Here is a 24,554-nt window from a genome sequence, read left to right on the forward strand (position 1 = left end):
AGGAATTTTAATGCAATTTTGAATTTATTTAGGATGCCAACAATAAAAAAAAAAGCAAGCAAACAAACAAACAAAAAAGACAAGCAATGGCATTATAGTTGCTTCCATGACAAAATTTTATTCAGAATAAAATGGCTTGATAACTTGGTTTAAAAACACACAATACTATACGTGCATATAAGCAATTGGGTCAAATATTTTTCATGTTAAACTATGATCCCAATCAAAAATGCAAACATATATAAGGCTATTTATTTTCAAACACGAAAATAGAAAATTTATGTACAGAAGGGCCACATCACGCAAAAGACCCCTTTAAAAAAAAAAAAAAAAGTGTGTTCCTTATCAAAGACAAGTGGAAGAAAACAGCATATGTCTGACCTGTTTGATGGAATTACTGTAGACTGAAACACTACCTTAATTGGTGAAAACACTGTAATAACAACAAATATCACTTTGTGCGTTAAAAAATAGTCTAGACTTGGCATGTGTGAAATATACTGAAGCGGTCAAATAACTCTAGATGTCTGGGAAAACTTTTACTTTTCTCATGAAAATGTACCCATCTACAACAAACAACACAACAATAAAGTTTGAATAAAGTTTGTGCAATAAATTGATTGAAATGCATGTGGTATGAAAATAGAAGATTACAGTAATTAACTGTGATGCAACACTGCTATTGGCCACAATTAATTTTTATCTTTGAGCTATGCAACAGTGCTCTTGTTGTAAAAAAGATTAGTTGTTGTGTTGTAGTTATGGACCGGGCTTTGAGCTACGACTGAACAAAGGAACACTGACTAAGAAATGCTTTCATTACGTACAAAACAAGGCTGAAGTACAACACATTCTACACAAAATGCTCAACAATGAAAGTAAATGTTTCACATATTTTATTCTTTTTATATATATGCATATCCTTTATATGTTTCTACTCTATCTATTTTATAATTACCTTAATTAGATGATATAGATAAGTTTTAACTGAATTGCTTACAATTCTATGAAGAAATGTAGGATAAAAACTATAAACAGGTAATATGTTAACCTTTTAACTAAATACATCTGACTATTGTCATTGAAATGATGCAAATTCAAAATGCATGTTGACAATAAAACAGTCATGTTAACAGTATACCACACAAGAAATTGACTCAACCTGACATTTCTACTGAAATCACTGAAATTGTGAGAGTTGATGTTGAGATCATCTGGCGAGTACAACAGACTTATTCCCGATCTTGAACATCCTCTGAAATCCCGGTCGCTGTTTTTAATACTGCTGTTGAACCTCAATCAGTTTCACTTTGTCTAAAAGCTCATCAAGTGAATAGACAGTCAAGGAAATATTGACCATTAACACTGAAGAACGTAGTTGTAGTGTCTTCCATATTTGTTATGACACTGATTTTCATTAAAATCACCATGAATCAAAAGACTCAAACCATACATTAATTTGATTTACTGTTATTAGACCAAGAAATGAGATGAAACTATTTGAAGGTCTCTAATTACAAAAGGATATGTTTCCGATTCAGCTCATGAATAGCTGACTGTACTTTCTTCTGGAATACAATCTGCGCTTCACACATGCAGGCATCTTGAGTTACTTCACTTCTCATTTCCTCTGAAAGAGTGAGAAAAATAAAAAAGAAAGAAAGAAAGTGAACATGTGTTTCACTGTTTTGTGAATACCTCTGAATACTTTTTGAAACACACAACCGACACAATCCTGTCAACAGCCTTCAAGTATGAACTCCCAAAGTGCTGATCAGATTAAAGTTAGATGTTAGCACAGAGCTCAGGTGTAATCGTGATTTATCTTTGGTGAGAATGATTTGAAAATATGTTAAAAAATTGCAGTTAATAACATTTGGACTTGGATATTTATACTGTTGGCGAAGTCATATTAAGTTCAACAATACAACCACTATATACCTGCATACAGTACCAACTCACTGAAAAACAAAAAGCAAAGCAGACAAATCATTCAAACCACTTCTCTGTTCATTTCTGTCTTTACTTGGACCAAACCACTCATGTCACACTTTTATAGCTCGAGTAGCCTCATTCCTCACGCCAGCAGAGCAGCATGTATGACATGAATAGAGCTGCGAACTGGCGGATCAGCCAGAACACTGCTTGTCGTCAGACACAGCGTCTTTGATCAAAGTCAACCACGGAATTCTCCATAACTACAGAATGCAAAAAGACAAACGCGAAATGTGTGATAAATCTAAATACATGTACTGTAATCTTAAAGACAAATTGAATTACCAATTATTACCATGATACAACATTTCATAAACTTGCCCTCTCACCTTAAATCACAATGGGATGGTTTGAATGGCTGTTGTCAAGTCAAGCACACGGTCCACCTTTGAGAAAGTCTCCTCAAATGTCAAAGGAAAACAGCTTTGAGGACTCATGAAAGTTGTGGCCATGTCTACCAGACCTTTAGATGAGTTAGTGAATGTTGTGCGAGACTGACTCACAAGGCAGCAATACAATAAACTTGACTTGGCTGTTCCTGGGGGTAAAACTGATTCAAAATATGGACAATTGAAATTCTCAATGCACTGACATATTCATGGAAGTTGAAAAAAAAATCCTTACGAGAACACGTCTTCTGGTCTGCGTTCAACATATAACCCTTTTGACACTTGCAGTCGTATGAGACGCCGTTGCTGATACAAATATGCTGGCAGTCATGTCCTAGAGCGCATGCGTCTGCACCTAGAAAAGACAATACAAGCCACTCAGATGCCCTTCCTGCATGAGTATTTGGAAAATAACAGACATCTAGAAGTGGGAATGGAAGAATCTACTTACGCGAGCATGTTTTCTGATCCGTGTTCAACATGTACCCCGCTCGACACTTGCAGATGTAAGAGTTCCCATTATTGACACAAATGTGCTGGCAGTTATGACCCTGTGCACAGGCATTCAAACCTGAACCTGCAGAGAAACACTCACTTCTTAGTGACTTAGTGATCATATGACATCAGAAAACATTCATGTAAATTTTGGCGGAGAGTTTAAGGGCTAGAGGAAACAGATGTCTCAGCCCTGTGATTAGTACATGACAAATGTAAATTATATTAATAAGAGTTCTTCCACCAGCTCCCTTCCTGCAGGTGGAGCTTTAGGTGATCTGACACTCGGCTCTGAAGACATCTGAGATGCTGGATCACATCGCAGACGCCAACTGTGCGTTCCGAGACAAATCAAGTGCTTACGTGAGCATGTTTTCCGGTCCACGTTCAATACATATCCCACTCGACACTGGCAGAAATATGAGTCATCACTGCTGACACAAATGTGCTCGCAATCATTTCCCTGGTAACATACATCCGATCCTGCAAAGACAAACTTCTGCATCCATTTTTACTGAATACTGTTGAGTCACGAAGCTCTTGACTCATAGAAAACCCTTTTGATTGGCCACACTTCCATCATCAAATCCATCATTCAGTCCATTTCTCTCACAGAGCAAAACGATTCAGTACAAATTCAGTACAAGACTTAACAGGTGACAGGACATGTCTCTATTGTCCATAAAATGGTATACCTCATTGTAATCTCATATAGGTAATTATTTTTCACAACTTTTAATGATTCCAATGTCACTGCAGAAAAATCCTAGAGACTTCTAATATACTTTACCCAAAAAGGAGACGTCAGATCTTACGTGAGCATGTTTTCTGGTCTGCATTTAACACATATCCCATTGGGCACTTGCAGACAAACGAATTGTCAGTGCTGACACAAATATGCTGGCAGTCGTGTCCCTGCACACACGTATCCAGACCTGAAAAGAGACACTTCCACATCTGATGGGCTTCAACTTTTCAAAGTACCCTCAGGAAGTAATGAAGCCTATTGTTCACTATGGGAAAGGAAGTAAACAGAGACACCAAAAGCTTCAAAGTTCTTACGTGAGCATGTTTTCTTATCTGGATTCAGAATAAATCCCAATTGACATTTGCAGATGTATGAGTCGTCACTATTTACACAAATGTGTTGACAATCATGTCCAATGGCACACGGATCGGCACCTGAAAAGAGACAGGTCCATGTCACGACAGGAAGCAGAGTTTGGACCAGTGGAGTTTTCCAGTTCCTCCTTTCAAAGTTAATGCACCAATCCCATGTGATCTGCCCCCCCCCCCGATCCCATTATTTTATTTTTTTTAAACCTGCTGCAGCATGACTTCTGCAGTATTTAATCATTGACCTACAACATGCACATTTACCCCATGCCTTATTCTTCTATTATTTATTTGTTTGTTTGTTTGTTTTTGTTATTATTATTCATTTGAACATATAAATGTATGATTTGTTTGTGATATTGCATTCACATTCCAAAGTGACGAATCGACAGCAATACAGTTATGATCAAGAAAGTTTGTGTTTTTTTTTAAACCATTTCTAGTTTGCTTTTCCATTTTTTAGTGATATTACATAAAAACTGCTTGAATCATTTTCATGAAACCGTGGAGAAGGGTGGGGGCATGTGCTGTGAAAGAAATCATCGATCTGTGTAGAGCTATTGAGCCCAACAGAGAGTTAGTTGTTTTTAACCAACAATCCTGCCTGAGGGCAACTAATACCTTTGAATTAGATCAAGAAATTTAACACAATTATTTTCTTACTTCATGTGAAGCATTTTGTCCCCCCCCCCCAAGAGTGTTCTGTCAGGCATCACAGTCCGTTAACATGTGGATAGCTTCCGCTTTGCATTGATTGACTTGTTTCCAGTCTTAGTAAGGAGTAGTTATTGATGTGGGAGGGTGTATTTTAACACAGACCATGATCTTCAATGTCTCTGTTCAGCAACCATAACCCTATTTTTTTCCCCAACTGGTCACATCCCCAATCAAACTGACTTCAGAGTTGGGGGATGTGTGGTGAACAACTGACTCTATACACAGGATGTTAAAGTCAAACCCAAAAGTCAATCAGCAAGTGGATAAAGGTTAAAGGTCTTACGTGAGCATGTTTTCTCGTCCGCATTCAACACAAATCCTTCATGACATAAGCAAAGGTGAGAATCATCATGTTCAATGCAAATGTGTTGGCATCCATTTTTGGAACATCCGTCTGAACCTGAGAAGAGACGCCCCCACAGCTAAAATCCAGAGTTTACCGCCTCGGTTACATTTCAGACTGGACTGGCCAAAATGTATGACAAAATATACAATATTTACAGCCCGAAAACTCAACACCTCTGTCTGGATCGGGTTTAATAATAAAGATTACAGACATCTGTTCTGTTACCTGGAAATGTACGTCTAATGATGGAGCCCAAGTTCTTACGTGAGCATGTCTTCTGGTCTGCATTCAACACATATCCCTCATGACATTTACAGACATAAGAGCCGTCAGTGACGACACAAAGATGCTGGCAGTCACGTCCCCGAGCACAAATATCTGAAACTGAAAGGGACATTCACGCTGGTGACCGACATGTAACTCACGTCACTGATCACGGGTCAACTCTTTCCTCGTGCAATTAATTCAAATGTAACTTTAGACATAACAAACAATAGCTGATCTCAGAAATAAAATAACTGAGGGGAGCATTGACGAACCACCGTTGAGGCTTCAGTCATGGATTCGATGACATTTACTCATTTGGTAACTTTGAGGGAAAACCCAAGTCATACACATGAGCTCATAAAATACAAACATTAACTTCAGGTTCTCACGTGAGCATGTTTTCTGGTCTTCATTCAACATATATCCCTCACGGCACATACAAAAGAATGAGTCACCATTCGGGACACAAACATGCTGGCAGTCATGTCTTTGGTCACATGTAGCCAAACCTGAAAGGAGACACTTCTATGACATTATCATTTACAGTATTATCATCGTCATCATCATTACTGATCAGTATGAAGACTTAAATCTGTACCCGCTTTGAACCTAACCACACTTTTTATCTAGTGAAAGCCACATGTTCATCAAAAGGTACAAGTTCTTACGTGAGCAGGTTTTTAGGTCTGCGTTTAACTTATATCCCTTTGAACACTTGCAGATGAATGAGTTGCCACTGCTTTCACATATGTCCTGACAATCATGTCCGTGAGCACAGAGATCAGAGCCTGAAAAGAGACATGATCACATGTAACCGACACCTCACTGTATCACAGGCAAGGAGTGCTAGGACTGCTGCCGTCTCTGACTAGCCATTAGTTCTTTTTACCACTGGTGAGGTGAGAAGAGACGTCCACAGGTCTAAAACCCACAGGTAACCCCCTCATTCTTCTAATTTCTTGACCTATTCAGGTTGAGCTCAGCTATTGACTACAAAAACACTCAGAGAAAAGTGTTGTTTGTCACGACAGACACACACTGTCTTGTTATTTTGCTGAATTCCGTATTACATGTGCCTGTCCATCAGCAATAGTGGTTTCTACGAAGGCAATTGCTGACACTTCATTGAGACAGAGCTTCTACTTCAAAGTGATCTTTGGTTAGCATTCAACAAATATCACAAAATAAACTTTATAGATGTATCTGTTTGTTAAGAATTATAAGTGTTCAAACAAAAAAGCAAATAAAACACATTCCTGGACACATTTTACACACTTGTTCTTGTTACAAGAATTCATGGCCTTACAAATTAAAGCTGAACTAAAGATTCACTTAACTCAACACTCAAGCCATATTGGTTCCAACAAAACCAAAAAAAAATACTAACTTTTCTGCTGCAAAATAAAGTCTACCTGACAACTCCAGGTTCATAAGTGAGCAAGATTTGTGGTCTGTATTTAGAGTATATCCCATTCGACATTTGCAGAAGAATGAATCATCAGTGCTCACACACACATGTTGGCAGTCATGTCCCCGGGAACATGAATCCAAACCTGAAAAAAACAAACTTAAATCAAGCCTTTATTGTGAGACTTTGTACTGCCTAATCAGCGCTATGTTCAGAATGTGGCGGTGACAGGCTAACGTTCAGCAAACAGACCCTGGTTATTTCCACCTTTCCACTTATGTTTTGTGTGAATTTTACTACTTTGTTTTGTCTAGTTTTCAAAAGTTTTTTCATCAGCCCCGTGATTCTCTGAGTGATTTAGCCTTTCCTCTGTGATTTTGCGCTGTGCTTTGTTAATAAAGATTGCTTATTTTGTGTTTTGTCTCGAGTATTGTGTTGTGGTTCCAGCCGTTGTTTGGATGTGACAGGATAATGAAGAGTTTAGCAGATTTTGAGTTCAGGATTTTTTTTCATATCGGTTCATTTGTTAACAAATTCCTCAATAAATAAGCTATAGGTGTCAATAAAAAAAAGGTAATCTTACCCAATTAATAATTAAATTATTTGACTACAAATAATATACCGTATATCAAGTTAAAATATTAAAAATCATCACAAATTATCCTTAGAATTTTCAGTTTAATAGATGTTCTGCTTTTTGAGTATTTGTTTTCCAGTAAAATAATTATATATAAGAAATAATTAACAGTATTTATTTTTAAAGCCATTCATGCAAGTCAATCAATCAATCAATCAATCAATCAATCAATCAATCAATCAATCAATCAAACAATCAACCTCTATTTATATAACGCTTAATATCATCAGACATTTCAAAGTGCTTTAACAGACAGAAAAGCCCAACAGGACCCTCCAAGCCTGATCAGCATTTATTCGAACCCTTAGTTGTGGTTAAAACTTCATGATCCCTGAAGTTTTAATCATACCTCTGGGTGCTTTCTGTTTTTAACTTTGTATGATTTATTTCTTTTGTGTTTCTTGAAGTTATTCTCCTTCTAGTTGTTTCATATAATTGTGTACCATTACCTTGTTTCTTTTTTATATTTTTGTTGGCCCCGGTATTAATTTCACATTTATTTCTGATTATTATTATTTTTTCATTTAACCTTTTTACCATCTTGTTTTGGTCGTCTGCATTTCATAATTTTTTTGTATTGTTTGACTGACTGTCTCTGAACAAGATTAATGCCCAGTTTGCATTAAAGTTGTTCTGTCTGTATATGATGGGAAATGTAACATTTCTAGGTGAAGGAAGGTTGTGCCATATCTTTTACAAAAAAAGGTTTAAAAAAATCACACTCTGGAACCCAATTCAACAAGGTATTGTTGGCGTGTGATGCAGCACTGACACCTCCTAGATTGTGTGGTCATAAACCAGAGTATGACCCAGTTTGTATCAAACTTCTGATTGAAATACCAGCAGAAACCTGCGTAGTAGGATCTGCTGGTATCTGTAATAGGATCTGTAATATTTTTCATGTGTAAAAACAGGCTTAAGACCGTCTTCTCAGTATCACCTTGTCTTTGGAGTCTGTCACCATGGTGATCAATCTATAAGGTGCGAAAAGCCAAGCATCCAATCTGTTGAAATCAGGTATGATCTTACGTGAGCAGTTTTTTTTATTTTGTTTGCACTCAACATATATCCCACTCCACACCTGCAGGTGTATGAGTCACCGCTAGTGATACAAATGTGCTGGCAGTCGTGTCCCTGGGAACATGCATCTGAACCTGGTAGGAGACACGTGACTGAGTTGCTTTCAGACTGGATGCTGAAGCAGGTTCTAGAGCACTGTCTCTGTACAATACGCGGTGTTCTGATGGGTTTTAAGTGTTGTGATTTTCTGTCCTTCAGTGCAGGCCTTCATCACTCATTGTCAGTCCCGTTCTCTATTTATGGCAACCCAAAATATGAGTAAACCTAGGAGATATGAAGCACCCCCACAGCACAAAACCCCAATTGATCTACAAAAACAGCTTCAAAAGTTTATGAACTTGAATTTCAGGTTAGAAATCTGTCTGAAAAGTCTTTCCCGGTACAATCATGTATCACTGTTTAGGCCAGGTTCCCCTAAAATATGACTTAATGCTGCTGACTTATTCTTATTGCTTTTCAGGCACCGCTTTCAAGTAACAAATCATCACAGAGACATAGACGACATTTAGTTAAAAGTTGAAGATCACTTACCTGCGCATGTTTTCTTGTCTGGGTTTAAGACATAGCCTGAATGACACTTGCAGTCGTACGAGTTTCCATTGTTGACGCAAATGTGCTGACAATTGTTTCCCCGAGCGCATGCACCCAAACCTGAAAAGAAACACTCCGATGTCTGATTAGCTTAATCCTGGAGAAATCAGTGATTGTGAGTGAGTAAGAGGTTATTCCTGTAATGTTTACTACGATACAGAAACACATGCAGGTTAGTTTCCATGATCTCTGTGCTTCAGTAAGGATGTTGTAAAGAACTGAAGGATTTCTTTCCAATCGTGTTATTTGTGAAGACGAGACATGGTTATGTCTCTCTTTCAAATTATATGCTGGCTTCTGAACTGAAGTCACTTGGATAGCTTGTCCGGTAGACTATCCCATGCAAGCAGAAAATACACACAATCAGTGTGTGTAGTTGATGTTGACATCATTGTTGTGTACAGACAACAGTTGATCTCAGTGAAACACACAGACTCCAGACTGTCATATACTATACTAACAAGCGGCTGGATTTGCGTCATATCAAGCAGTTTGTTAGAAGTTCAACAGCAGAAAGAAACTTGCATGAAAAACATGGTTCAGTTCAGCATTTAAGTTACTGGTTAGTTTGTTATCAAGAGTTTAAAGACAAATTCATAGGTCACACTTTTAAAAGTCATGGACGGTTACATTTCTTCAAAAGTACAGATAAATGTCCGCATTAAATATTTCCGCTCTAATTCATGCTGACGTTTTGTCAACCACCAATAAGATTATGATTCCCATCACTTTTGTCTGAGTGTTTGGAAGGAGAAGAATTTGCAATAATGCTCCAAACTACATGCTTGAAGCTGAAGCTTGGGTAATGTCGCCAGATCTATATCCTCTATGTCAGGGTGTCATCATTGCCTCATAATGGCGTGAGAATTCCTTGTAGCTTATGCTAAAATAAATTAAACGTGGCTGTTGTCGGTTGTAAAATCACAGTTATCGTATCTGAAGTTATAATAATGTTCAGGTTTAATCTGTGGACTCAGAAAGCAGTTTTCCAGATTGGGGACACGGGTATCTTAGTAGGAAATTTAGCGTGAGACAAAAGATTTCAGCGCAGAGGGTGAAGAGCAGTGCACTCCCCATGAACCATACAGGCAGCATCATAGTAAGGTTCGACCATTTTAAAGCGTTCAAGGCTGTAGGTTTGCTCAGATTTGCAGATGAAGAAGTGAGTTGTGTCTCCTTCTGGTAAGCGGATGACTTATCGCATCTTCATCGTCATAGTAACAGATAACAGATGCTGAAAACCATTTAGCGAGAAATCCAAACAAAACAAAAGCAGTAAATCGTGTTTACCTTGCTCTTGTTTTTAAGACCAAAGAAGACGACCGGTGACTTTAGAATGGAGATTCCCTCATGGTGCTGCCCGTATGATCACAGGTGAAGTTTGAAATAATAATCTGACATACCGTTGTTTTCTTTATCATTATTTTCATTATTTATCCCTTTAGCGTCTTTTCTGCCAGCTAGGCCTAGTCCGTTATCACCGATTCCGCCATCTAATGGACCTTCAGCACTCCCGTTATCATCATCCTTACCACACAAGGTTTCCCTAAATTTGGAAGCGAGCTTCTCTATGACGCCATACGTCTCCACGTAGAAGACATGGTCATCATGTGGTTGGCTGGCCATGAGGCGAAGAGATGCCAAGTCAGCTCTATCTACTCCCACTGCGTAGATCTCAATCCCTGATGCTCGAGCCGCCGCCGATACGTCCTCCACCTTATCCTGTGGCCTCCCGTCTGTCACTATGATGGCTACTTTGGCGATGTTGGTGGAAGTAGTTCTGGCCCCTGCCTCCATTATGAAAACGTTCTCCATGGCAGCCTTGATGGCCATGCCCGTCATGGTGCCGGAGGCTAGGGGCTCCACACGAGCCAGCGCCTGCTTCAGGGCAGACTTGTCAAAGTATTTCTTCAAGAGGAACTCCACCTTCACCGTGCTGGCGTAGTTGACGAGGCCGACTCGAGTGGAGTCCGAGCCGATCTCCAGGCTGTCCACCATGTCCTGCAGGAACTCCTTGGCCTTTTCAAACTCAGCAGGACGAACACTGCGGGAGCTGTCTATGATGAAGACCAAGTCTATTGGCTGATTTCTACAATTGGACCTTGACGCTGTGAAAAAGGATGTTGTGAAAGAATTAAAGGTGTTTTCTAATGATGACAGAACTAAAGCACAAAATTGAAATCTTCAAGATTTCTGAAAGAGCATGTCATGTTTTCACTTTCCTACACACACACACACACACACACACACACACACACACACACACACACACACACACACAAACACACAAATACACACACACAGATATTCACTGATGCAAAAGAAATTTCTACCCACAGCATATATATATATATATATATATATATATATATATATATATATATATATATATATATATATATATATATATATATATATATATAATTTATTTATTTATTTATTTTTTGTTGTTGTTTTTTTTGTTAACAGTCCTGATAACATTGCAATGGTAAAATTTTAGAATCTCACTTTCTTCCTTTTCTGGAGCGCATCAGGAAAATATTCATGCGTTCACGCAAACACAAAAGAAACAAACCTTCACTTTTTTAGACAAATCTGGTAGTTTTTTTTTTTTTTTTTACGTGAGTATGACTCAACCAGGAGCAAAACCGGAGATGGGCTGAGTGGGGGGGAAAGCGCTCTCAAGTATCATGTTTCCATGTATTTAAATATGTTGTGCTTTTGGATGTGTCATGTCAATGTGTGTGATATATGTTTTTTGTGTTGCATACAACGGCTGCTGGGTCGCAAGATTAATTTCAGCCATGCCGACAAATAAAAATTCATATCATATCATATCATATCATATCATATCATATCATATCATATCATATCATATCATATCATATCATGACACTATTAAAGCTGTCAGAAAAGATTGTCCATGAGTCCACACAAGAGGATCACCGGTAGTTGTTATTTTATGAGATGATGACAGCTAGAGCTAAAGAAAGTAAACACCTGCAACACGTTTGATGGACGTAGCGGAGTCACTGGAGGATTAAAGGCTGCTAAAATGCAAATGGTGCCCTTCAGCTGTAGCTGTGAAGAGGCTGCCTACTCTTTAGTGGCTGTTGATGGGGGGGGTTGATAGTGATGTAGCCTAGAATTAGCCCTGTCAGCTTTGCCACAGAAGACAATGAGGGTGGAAGAATTAGAACAGAAGCTACTTTGATTTAACTAAAGGTTAATGAGATGCAGCGTGACATCAACACGTCTAAATCATGCTATCCAAAGTTAATATCATGAAAGGGATGAACATTTGATGCAATATATATTTACTGATATGGACATTTATTAATAAACTGGTAATTATATTTCATGCATTATACTACATTAGATAGCTAATGAATATGTCTGCTCCAGCAGAGGCCAATGACTACACAGACTCCAGCACCTCTAAGGCTGATTCATTAACACACACAAGTGTTCAGTTCAACACTTCTCCAAACTCTAATTGTGCTTATCTGATATCATAATTTAATTTCATTCACGTTATTTCAACAGACCAAGTCTGAGCCTCTCGTGTTACATGTATATTATTGCTACATTACAAGTGTCACTTCAACCTTTGAAAAAAACCATGTTGTTTAACGGCACTTACATGTAACTGAAAAGATTTTTCAGTAATCCAAAAAAGGCTGAGAGTCAACTATGAAAACGTTTTTTAATATGCAAACCTAAGAGTGTAATAAGAAATGATCCAACTCTTTACACAAAATGAAACAAAACATCTTAATTAAGGCCCTGCCATAAACTGGCGATCTATCCAGGATAAACCCCGCCTGTCACCCGTAGTCAGCTGGGAGAAGGTCCAGCAGACCCGTGATAGTGATTGGGATAAGTGCCTAAAGATGAGATAATTACTGATTGTACTGCCTTCAAGAAGGGAAATGAATGATTTAATAAGGAATCTCATTTAGTTTATAGACGTGTCTTCATTTTTCATTTTTTAGGAATCTATTTTCTAAGTTGTATTTCAGGTGGGTGGGCAAAGAGCATGGAGGAGACATAGGACCGATGAGGGAACCCACCTCCACTGTCAGGTCTCCGGCTCTCCTGCGTCAGGTGGTTGTTGGCGCTCTGCCGCTGGAAGTCTCGCGGTGCGTAATTACGCATCTGCAACTCTTGAAACGTCGGAGCGCCTCCTTGCTCTTCGTCAGACGTTCGTGTAATAGATCTGATATTTTCGTGACGCTGATGGATCCGTGGAGGGACTTGAGACGACGTTCGTGGGATTAAAGGACTGATTGAATGAATCTTCCGGCTGTCTGTCCCAAACGGCGCGAAAGTTCCCAGAGATCCTGATACAAGGATTCCGATGAAACAGAGCACTCCACGCACTGGTGGAGCCATATTACAAGCGTTGCTCTTGTCCGTTTACGCAGCAGTCCACCACCACAACGGGACTTTTATGTGGCCTCGCTCAAGGCCCACAAGGCGTGGGGAACAGGACACCCAATCCAGATGCATTTGGTTGAAGTGGAGGAAGGAGGGCACAAGTGCGCAGGAGCCACAACAGTTACACCTCAAGACGTTAAAACTACAGCTCACCTGTGCGTATTAGTAGACCTTCACTGCATTCAGAATGACCTTTATCCGAATTTTTGATCTCAGACTGTGCTTTTTATACTTCATCATTTATTTAATAAATACAATGTTTATTTGTATCCATGGACTGTTACTGCAGGTGGCAGTAAGTCTTGAACTGCTTCACAAGTACAGTATATAAAATACTTTGAGTTGGCTCTAAACACTGACAGTAATGGATCACTGATGACAATCAGGTATACCTGACGGGAATATGTCACGTGATGAGAAGATTTATTTTTGATGCTTATAACTCACATTTGGTGATGTTTACAGTAATACTGTCTTTTGATGTAATTTGTCTGGTTTATCACTTACAATGACTAAAATTTACTTTGGGTTGGACATTTGGTTTTACTTTTTTGAACCAATTTCCCACTTTAAAGCTGTCGCCCCACGCTGGTGCAGGGGCTTGTTTTTGGTTTTGATTATTAATAAATTGTGACTCCCCAAACTACAAAGGCTTAAGCTCTCCATTCAAAGCTGTCTTATGGTGCTGTGACTCACAGGAAAGCTCACGTCTGATACTGCCACCCTTTGCCACATTCAAACACTACATCTTCTCTAGCTTTCATACATACTTCACCACCCACTCAGCTGTATATAAAGTATATAAATGACCATTTTATGAATGCTCCAGTCTTTTATTTCATGTCTGATTTATTACTGAGACTATTAACGTTGTGCACCTTGTTTGTTTTAAAGCATTTGAAATTTGATTAGGGTTATACAAATTAATATACCAAATATTAATTCTAACAGTCATGTGAAATGATGTGTTTAGCATTTTTTCAATAAAAAGAAACAAAATGACAGATGGTTATTTGTTCAATTCCTCCATCAGTCCGTCAAAATTCACCAAATGTTAAGTAACCAAGTGGTTAAGGAGGGGAGTTTTGTCGTATACTGTATATAAAAAAATTACTGTTTGTATGTTATTGTTTCCATAGTTACAAATTTGACTCAGGCTCATTGCCTTGATGGGATTTGTCTCCAATGTGGGTTTCTGGAGCCTAAGCTAAAAGCTGTACTCAAATTTTCCACAAACCTTTATACACACATCTCCCACAGTGAAGTGGTGCCTTTTGATATTTGGGGATCTATTTCTTTACTTAAAAATGTAAACTTTTCTCTGATATACAATTTCAGAGTCTTACAACATGAAAAACGTACCTAAGGTAGATGTGTCTATTTGATGCCTTTAGTGAGGATGACTGCTGGTCAGGATTTGATATAATTACCAAGTATTGTGAGCTGTGAATGTATTCCGTCGAGGAGACGCAGACACTTGAGGTCACAGATGTATCTGTCAGTCATCATCGATTCAGTTTTCACCTGAAAGGATCTTTACTGTTTGTGCTTTGTTTATCTGGTTTTAAACTGCCTCTATGTTCTATTCTCATAGTATTATGTTACATTAAAATCACCGCACAAGCGATGCCGTGTTTCTTAATCCAGGTATATATTTTATTAATTTTCCTTCATCCGTCCACACGATACTCGCCAACGTCTTCGTCTTCCTCACTCTCTTTCGTTTTTCTCTCTTTTTTCTGCTCTTTCTTCTACTAAACCCCATGAATCTTTCCTGTCTGGTCGCAGACCAAACCAATCATTTTCATGTCTACAGATACAGACATCATTAATCTTAACAGAAATCATTGCATGTAGACAGGTTCTCAGAAAGCAATAAACAAAAACTCCTGAAGTGAATAAACAATCAAAATAACATTGTTTTGTTTTCTTAACAAATAAAAACAACGACATAAACAACAATCATCATTACCATTTTCTTACAATTGTGATAAACTCAAAACAATGAAATTAATAAGCATTTCTGTCATGTTTGTTCAGATATTTTATATACAATTATACAATATAATAAAATATAAATACAATATAATTATATACAATTTAATAGTTTAGTAAATCCTCATGATGTGCACCAATAAACATAAATTCACATGTATGCTTTACTGTTTGCACAGAGTTTCTTTTTACACCAACAGCATTTCTAAACTCCTAGACTATTAATATCTGTTTGGCTTTTTCTTAATGTAACTTCTGTCTCTTTTCTTTATCTCTTAACCTAATTAATACTTTTCTTTATCCATCTTACTTCATCTGACCATTTTGTGATGTTTTCTGTAGTAGATTTAACAGCGTTCAACATCTCGTCTATTTACCCACTATTACACTTAATTACACAGTATTACAAGCTATTACACACTATTACTTACTCACTGTTATATATAATTATATATGCACTAGTGTTACACTTTATTTTCGTAATTAGTAATAAATGTAGAACGTAGCACCAAATGTGATATGAAATAAACACCGAAAGAAGTCTTGAATAATGTGAAGACAAGCTTAGAACTAGAACGTTGGGACCTGACCTGATGGACTGTCGTGGCGCATGACGCATGGGGTTTGAATGAGTGAAGCGCTCTGCTGGTGGGGGTGACGCGTCAGCCGTGTCACCGGCTGTCCAGTGGGGCGCAGCGATCCGCCCTGCGCCGCACTCAAACGCCGCACCGCTGCCTTCCACGGCTCACGACAAGGAAACATCCGAGGAACTCCTGAAGCACACATGACCAGGTACACCATTTTTAAAAAATTTTTCTTCTACTTCATGTTGACATCTTTATAAGGGAAATATTTTCCGGCTTCAACCAACCGCCGCTATTTTAATATTAGCAGAAATTTATGACAATATGGTATTAAACTCACAACTAATTGACGTGCCACATTAACTTTTTGACTTTTCATTTTATCTTATTCAAATACTTTAATGTAAATACTATATTTCATTAATTAAACTTGATTTTGTTGCTGCTGAAACCTGTCATGTCTGACATGACTTGTTATTTTGCTGCAATTTGAAACGTTTTGGAGTTACTCAGTCTCACAAAGAATGCATGCCACTGGTTTTAGGAGCTATAAGCAGGTAACAACTATACAATTATATAAAGCATATATATTTGTTGTATTTAACTACAATGAAAATATGGCCAGCAGCTCTAAAATGTTGTCCACAGGTATCATTGAAGTTTATGATAAAGATATTAAAGGTGCAAAAAATCTTAAATTACATCATTTGAACATTGCAGGTCAATTCACTGAATTTGATAGATCAGTTATATTATGTCTAGGTTGATTAATGCACATTATATTGAAAACTTTGAATAATGTTGTTAATTACATGCAAATAAGTACTGAGGAATACTAATAAAAAAAGTAGGCCTAACTATTCATTAAAGTTTCCAGACAGTAAATAAAAACCACAAGGAAGCAGTCCTGTCATTTAACTATTCCGTTACAGAGCGTCGCAGTAACCCAGATGCAACGTGATACATAATGGCTCTGATGTAATGCACTTGAGTGCGATCAAATGACACAAGAAAGTGTGAAGTGAACTAATTTCATTGTCTCCCTCTGCAGGAATTGTCACGTCTGAGATACCGAACACAACAGTACTGGCAGTCCTCCAGCTGCTGTGTCATGATGTATGGGCAGATCCTACATCAGCAGAGTCCTGATAAGTGCTTTATTAACATCAATGTTGGAGGTTATAAACAACGAATGGCGCACAACGTTCTAAAACGATTCCCTCAGACACGACTGGGACGCCTTTTGTGCTGTAGATCCCAAGAAGCGATTCTTGAGCTCTGTGATGACTTCAGTCCATCTGAAATGGAGTATTACTTTGACCGCAGTCCTCTTTTCTTCTGTTACGTTCTAAACTTTTACCTCACAGGCAAAATGCACCTGGTGGACGGGTTATGCATCGTCTCTTTTCATCAGGAGATAGAGTATTGGGGCATCAAGGAGCGCCACCTGGACTTCTGCTGCAGCAACAAATTCCATGAACTGAAAGGGCTCGCTGATGAGAATTGCTGGGACCAGAGGAGCGATGAGCTGCCGCTAGACGGCTTGGATTCATCCGTTGAGGAGCTGTCAGCTTTGGAGGATGATGAAGCGATGTTTGAAGGCTCCTGGTGTGGAGACAAGCGCAAGAAAATCTGGATTCTCTCTGAGAATCCTGGACATTCCCCTACTGCCAAAGCGATGGCTGTAGCATCCTTAAGCGTGGTCATTGTCTCTATCATTGCCATGTGCATCCACAGCATGGCAGACTTCCACCAAATGGATCTTAATGAGAAAAAGATTGAAAACCCAGTTCTGGTTTTCTTCGAGACCTTCTGCGTTCTGTTCTTTTCCGCTGAGTTCATTCTTCGATTGGCTGTCGCGCCATCAGCCAGGAAGTTCTTGTGCAGTCCTCTCAATATTATTGACGTAATGTCAATAATGCCGTTCTATGTCACAATGGCCTGTGATATCATGAATGAAGGTGAGAACACAGACTTGGAGAACGTTGGCAAAGTGGTTCAGATTTTGAGGCTAATGCGAGTGTTCCGCATCCTCAAACTTGCTCGGCACTCGGCCGGCCTTCGCTCTCTCGGAGCCACCCTGAGACACAGCTCCCATGAAGTCGGGCAGCTGGTGCTTTTCCTGTCTGTGGGGATTTCCACGTTTTCTGTTCTCATTTACTTTGTCGAGAAAGAATCTCAGGAGTCTGTGCTCCAGACTGTTCCAATAGGCTGGTGGTGGGCCACAATTAGCATGACGACAGTGGGCTACGGAGACACCTGCCCAGTTACCCCTGCTGGAAAGCTGATCGGAACACTGTGCATCATCTGTGGGCTGCTGATTGTTGCTCTGCCAATAACTAACATCTACAATAAATTCTCAAAGTTCTATGTGAGGCAAAGACACATAGATTTGAGACAAAGCAATAACTGAGCTCTGTCCAGCCAGGATATAACAAGCTGTATATTGTGACAAATGTGTATGTGGCGTAAAGGGTCAGCTCAACATTTTAGTAGCTTTTTTTTATTTTTATTTGAAGAGTTACATGAACAGATTGAGATCATGTCTGTGGTCACAATGCAGGTGAACTGAATGTGCAACTGGAGTCTGCAGCTGATTATCTCCATTTAAACATAATGCAGTCTGGGATGGGGGAAGAACGGCTAACTTCTGTCTGTCCAAAGGTGACAAAACCACCTGCGAGGCTGCCTCCTGTCCAGGAACAGTAGCCAAAGCGCTCCAGATTGTTATGCTGGACTTAATCCCACAAAAATCCTTGAGGCTGTTCTTCAGACAACGTAATACACAGTAAATGTTTTTGTCATGCAGACTCTGGCTTGTGAGGCACCTGCTCGAAAAACAAGAGGATCTCAACTACCGGTCTACGTCACCATGAGTTTACTGGAACGCCACAGGAGCATGTAGAATACAAAGCAACAGAGAGGCGCTTGCTGTTAAGTTACATTGCCTATCAGAAGAGATTATTAGTTTGAGTAGAGCAGCACAGAAGTACAGTGAATTGTGTTGTTACCTCACAACAAGAAGGTGCTGGGACTTCTATGCGGGGTTCTGCGTGTTCTCTGCATGGGGTTTCTCCAGGTTCTCCAACTTAATGCAATGTAGAGGTGCATTGGTGACCCTAAAGTGCCCACAGGTGAGCGATATTTCATGTAGACGAACTGGTGATTTGTCCAGAGTACTCCCTACCTCCTGCCCAATGTCAGCTGGGGTTTTCCTGAGTCCCCCATGGCCCTAAACAGAATAAGAAGTTAAGGAAAATAAGCAGTTAAGAAAATGAGAGATGACGGCTACATGGATGCGGGGGTTTTCATTTAACAAGAAGAAGTGAACTATATAGTGAAAAGTTGAACTATGTCTTTAACTTTGTTTCTGCCTGTTTTGGCCTCTTTTTATTAAAAAAAAAACATTTTAAATCTCAGTGAGACATTCCCTGGTTAAAAAATGGTTTTAAAAAAAGATGTGTTCTCATGCAATTAAAGTCATTACCAAAGGTCGACAGTCAGAAACTAGTAAGTCACCTTCACCCTCATCTGAAGTATTTTAAACCCTGAATGTGATTCAGCTTTCTGTGTTTGTGAACATGCTGGTCTTCATTCCTGCCATCCTGCTGCGATCCTCTGCTGTTCACTCCTGCATCTTGTTCTCATGTCCCTGATGTGTTTTGTGTCCAAAGTAATGTAATAGCTTAACTGAATGAGATGGTCGACAACAGCTAACGCCAATAAATCCTTACAGTGTGTTGAGTGAACAATTAGCTCCGCTGTTGAGTAACGAAGGAGAATAAATCACATCTTGTCCATGCAGTGTGGTTTTCCTTTATCTGCGTGTTGAATGGTTTCTTACGTAGACGGTGATGTGATGCCCTCCTCTTCACCGCAGTTACCTTCATCAACACTATCTGAGTGATTCATCTGTTGTATCTCATACCACAGATAAGAATTGGCCGATCGATGAATCCCAACTATTCAAAGTGCCCTCCAATGATGGGAGATGGGACGAGTCATTCTCTGGCTAGTTGTGATATATATAATAGAAAGCACTCAATGAGAAAATAACAACACCAGTACCTGAACACTGTCAGATTACACTCTGTATACAAAAGTGTTGGATCACACTCGTCTGTATGGAGGGGGGATGACGGCACAGGGCTGGTTGATGAGTCTTTGTCCAAGTGAAAGAAAATCTTGGTTCAGCATACTGAGAAATTTTCTCTTTCTGATTTGTGAGATCGGTTTGTAGAAGGTTTTTTCTGTCGCAGCCTGACTGATCATCAGTACACAATGCAAGCAAGGTGCATAAGGACTTCACTGTCCCAGCAACAACCAAATCAAACACTTTTGGGAGGAACTGTATCAGAGAGTGCGAAACAAGACTCATTCTGGATCAGTGTCTGAATCAACAGTCAGAAATTACCCACAGATACCCTCCAAAATGTGGACCAAAGCTTTCCCTGAAGAGTGAAAACTGCTCCGTCTGTAAAGGTGAGCTCCACTGCAACTTAATACCTGTGAATACCTGTGAACCTGTGAACTTCTTTTTGGTCACTTTTTAAAGTTTCTCATATCTCCTGGACTCCTTCGGTCTGAGGATGTGGGGCTTATGATGACCCAGAATGTCTCTGAAAATAGATCAGAAGGTAAAAGATTTAGTTATAGGGCTCCAACCCTATGGAGCGCCTTCCTGCTGCAGTACGGGGGGTTGACACATTCTTATTTAATAAAAAATACAGTCAGGAACAACCGACTAATAGTCAAGCTGCAAAAGGCTCTGACGGCTGAGGGAGTTCTTTCTCTACCATCGAAGGTAGTGCACTTAGGGGCCGACATTTCTGGAAGTCTTCAGCTCTTCAGTTGAAGCCATGAATCAGGACGCAGACAAGCAGGACGACCCATCTCCTCTAAACATAGACTCTTTATGACTCGCACCACTGGAGTATCATTAGCCACCAAAAATACATACCTGTGTGATTAATGAAACCTATTCATTAATCAATAGTTTCAGTGCAAGTGCCTCTTCATATTTATGTATTTGTAACGCAGAGTTTGTGGACATGTTTTAGATGTTCTCCTGCTGACTCTTCTTGACCTATCTGCCACTCTGACTCCGTCTCCCTATGTCTTCATTCATGAATTTCCTTTTTCACCCCAATGGGTGAAGGCAGAGAGTCAGGATCTGCCCCAGGTTTTTTTCCTGGCCACTTTTTGCTTGTTCTCAGGGGTTGAGTTTTCTTTCTGACTTTGAGGCGCCTCTGGTGTGATTCAGGATGTGGAATTGTTGCCATTGTACCCAGGGCATCTCCATTACCATACTGCGATCCTATTTATATTGACCCACCCTTAATATAGATTTTAATCTCCTGGATCTGGAACATGATCTGGATCTGAAACCAGTTCTGTATGGTGGTCCATGCCTGGTAGTATTTTATTATATTCTTAATGTTGACAAAAATACAAAATATGTGTCTTAACTCGTATTTTTGAAACGAGGCAAGTTGGCCAGAAAACTGTAATAACACCTTAATACACCTCAAAGTGTGCTCAGGGTCAAACAAAGTATAGTCTGCGGACGACTGTTGAGTATCTGCTTTGGGGATTTGACCGACAACCCTCTCCTGAGCCAACGCTACCATGATCAAACTCCTCCACCTCTCATTGGTAGAAGGGCTTATGGTCTCTGTGGTGGGGTGTGGAGTTCTTCAGTTCAACAGGAGCATCTCTGTCAGCATTAGGGGTACGTCACCCGCTGTTTTTGAGATTGTCCTCCTGCCTCTATGTTCAAAGTCACACCGGGTTACACTGATTTAGCGTGAAGTGCTGCTGTTAGGTGAAAGCCCCAGTCAGCAGTATCTGTAATTAGCTGTAGGACAGTCAGTTCTGGTTGTACTCAGGACTCAGATATTCTCTCTGCTGTTTGGATTCTCACTAAAACAGAGTTTAAACCTGATAGAAACCCTCCTGAGACCCGAGGACGAGAGCAGCACCTCTTGAACACTCCAGGACCAGGAATGTACTTGTAGTGACGTTAACCAGCCATCAGCCACATGTCTCTATATTAATTTAATTTTCATGCCCCGTTGCCCCTTCCTGCTCTAGTAGTTTTGCAGTGGTTTCAGAAGATTGAAATCAATTTTACTTTAATTACCCTTGAGGTCTTACCAACTCTTTGTGCGCAGTCAGCACATGCACATTTCACAAACACGTTTCAAATCGGGAATGTGTTCTTTAGAATGCCAATTTAGGGGCGGAAGAAGAACGGGACCGCATTTCTGCTGAAGCGTTGCCTGCAGAAGAAAAGAATCAATGAGAAATTGAAGTTTCCAAGGTAGCTTGTGTGTCTTTAGTCAGACTTCTGGCAGGAAATTGATTTAATCCAAGCAAACATGATGTTGACAGGAGAGGTGGAGAACTGAGAAATTGGGCACACACAATATTTCTGAGTATATAAAATTCTTTTGCCGTATTTGTATCATAAAATGCAATCCTGACATAAAATATGTCAGGATTGCATTGAATTATAGTCAGGCAGACAAATGAAGACTCCCCAAAGTCCTCTTAGTTGTTTCAGATGCCCTTGCCAACCAAGCAAATATATCCCAAACGATTAAATGACTTGATATTCCTGCGCTGATCACCTGACTCCGCCGGACCAGAACAAACGATTCCAGAAACTCGGTGTTTGATTTCGAAGAAAGTGGTCATGCTAGGATTTCAGCTATCCGTGCCTGAAGGGCATTTCTCCACAGACACAATCATATTACACTCCTCTGGCATTTTGAAATGGCTCACCAGCATCACCGTGTGACATCGGCACTGGATTTGCAGAGACAAGGCTTTGTGGAGGTAAAACCGTGATTAATTTGAGATAAGATCACAAGATCCCTTTAAACTTGTTGACGGAAAAGAAATGTCCCTCAGGTGCTGATCCTGTTAGGCTGGCATTGATAATGACTGTCAAAGGCTGGCAGGGTTAGATTGTGGTTTTGATTTAACACTGATAAAACTGTTAAGCGGCTGTCGGCAACACACATGTTCATCAAAGGGAAGAGAAGCAACAGGCTGATATGCTTTTGGATGGGTGGATGGATGGATGGATGGATGGTTGGATGGATGGATGGATTGATGCATGGCTTTTTATCTGCACCCAATCTAACATTTCTTTTAGTATTTACATGATCTCTTTCAACATTGTACAGTCAAGTCTGAACAAGTCGACGATGAAAACATATTAAAAGTTGGTGCATTCATTTAAAAGTGTGGCGGCACAACAAATGATCATGTTTTCACACATGAAACAGGAAGTTGTTATTTCTTTACTATCTATGGTCTATCTAAAAATGTTGCATCACAGCCCTGGCATGGAATTTTATACACATAAAATTTCCCTTTTTTGTCACAACAGGCACTGTTATGTATTTTCATATATCGAGGTTGCTATAAAGGTTTATGATGAATATCTCTTGACCCTGCAGTGAGGTTCCTGACCTTTCAGCATCAAGGATGAAGCTGGTGGGAGGCCAGAAAGCTTGAAACTGTGGTAGAAAAATGGAAATCTGGCAGACAAATCAACGGTGGCAAAAACACAGTTGGATACTGTTGTGAGTGTTAGACCTCAGAGCTTCAGTTATATGTCCAGGGGACACCCTGGATGACTCGCCAGCTTGTTTCAGGCCACTCATGGTTCAGTCAGCATATTTCATATTTGGGATGATGGCCCCACACTGAAGAAGTCCACGTTTGAGTTCAGTGTTTGTCACAGTGCCCCCTGCTGGTAGCCAGAAATATAGTTCATACTTTCATGCACAAGTAATCGATGGTTGATACTGTTCAGTTGGATCCAAAAGAGTTTTAGGACCTTGGTTAGGCTTGATCTGAAGTTCTCTGACCTCCAGTGAGCACAAGGTATCATTAAGTCTTCATTCATTCATTCATTCATTCATTCATTCATTCATTCATTCATTCATTCATTCATTCATTCATTCATTCATTCATTCATCATTCATTCATCTTCTTCAAGATGGGACGGTTGTATTTGTCTTGTATTCGTTTACTTTTCTGAATCCTGGTCACAGGTTACGTTGGAGCTTATCCCAGCTGATACTGGGCGAGGGGTGGGGTACACCCTGGTCAAATTGCCAGCTCATCACAGAGCCACACAGAAAGACAGACACCCACTCACACTCACAACTCAAACTCACACCTACCGACAATTAGGTGTGACCAGTTCACCTAAACTGCATATTTTTGGAGATGGGAGGAAGCCGGAGAACCTGGAGAGAACCCACACAGACGCGAGGAGAACATGCAAAATCTGTACAGCACATCCCAAGGTGGAAACTTTATGATTTGTTTAATTTTGTTTCTGTGGTGTCAGTGAACAGCTTTTATGTCCTCCAAATAACTTTATTTGTACGAAGTAGGTGAAGCTTTGTGTAACGCTGCAGCGTTGTTCTCCTATGGCCGTCCTCTTTACCTCACATCCGATGAAAACCTTCAC

The 24,554-nt window shown here is 39.7% G+C and overlaps 2 protein-coding genes across 4 annotated transcripts; one reads left to right on the plus strand and one right to left on the minus strand.

Annotated features, from left to right (window-relative positions):
* Nucleotides 1–18: 18 nt before the first annotated feature.
* On the minus strand, nucleotides 19–13,444 carry LOC137610601 (matrilin-3-like). Of its 3 annotated transcripts, none has more exons than XM_068338269.1 (13): nucleotides 13,115–13,444; nucleotides 10,445–11,149; nucleotides 8,982–9,101; nucleotides 5,715–5,834; nucleotides 5,323–5,442; nucleotides 4,996–5,112; nucleotides 3,942–4,061; nucleotides 3,695–3,814; nucleotides 3,243–3,362; nucleotides 2,836–2,961; nucleotides 2,620–2,739; nucleotides 1,529–1,630; nucleotides 19–1,329 (listed from the first exon to the last, which is right to left on the minus strand). In XM_068338269.1, the coding sequence occupies exons 1-13, from the start codon at nucleotides 13,434–13,436 to the stop codon at nucleotides 1,277–1,279; spliced, it is 2,265 nt and encodes a 754-aa protein (XP_068194370.1). In that variant the 5' UTR covers nucleotides 13,437–13,444; the 3' UTR covers nucleotides 19–1,276. The 3 variants fall into 3 exon arrangements, with proteins under 3 accessions (XP_068194370.1, XP_068194369.1, XP_068194371.1); XM_068338268.1 differs by having other exon boundaries at nucleotides 5,284–5,442; XM_068338270.1 differs by lacking the exons at nucleotides 3,243–3,362; nucleotides 3,695–3,814 and having other exon boundaries at nucleotides 5,284–5,442.
* Nucleotides 13,445–17,171: 3,727 nt separating this feature from the next.
* On the plus strand, nucleotides 17,172–18,473 carry LOC137611206 (potassium voltage-gated channel subfamily S member 3-like). Its single transcript, XM_068339277.1, has one exon. It carries the CDS (start codon nucleotides 17,172–17,174, stop codon nucleotides 18,471–18,473), a length of 1,302 nt encoding a protein of 433 aa, XP_068195378.1.
* The last annotated feature ends 6,081 nt before the right edge of the window (nucleotides 18,474–24,554 follow it).

Source organism: Antennarius striatus, chromosome 17 (genome assembly GCF_040054535.1).
Source record: "Antennarius striatus isolate MH-2024 chromosome 17, ASM4005453v1, whole genome shotgun sequence".
In the NCBI taxonomy this organism is placed as follows: Eukaryota; Metazoa; Chordata; class Actinopteri; order Lophiiformes; family Antennariidae; genus Antennarius; species Antennarius striatus.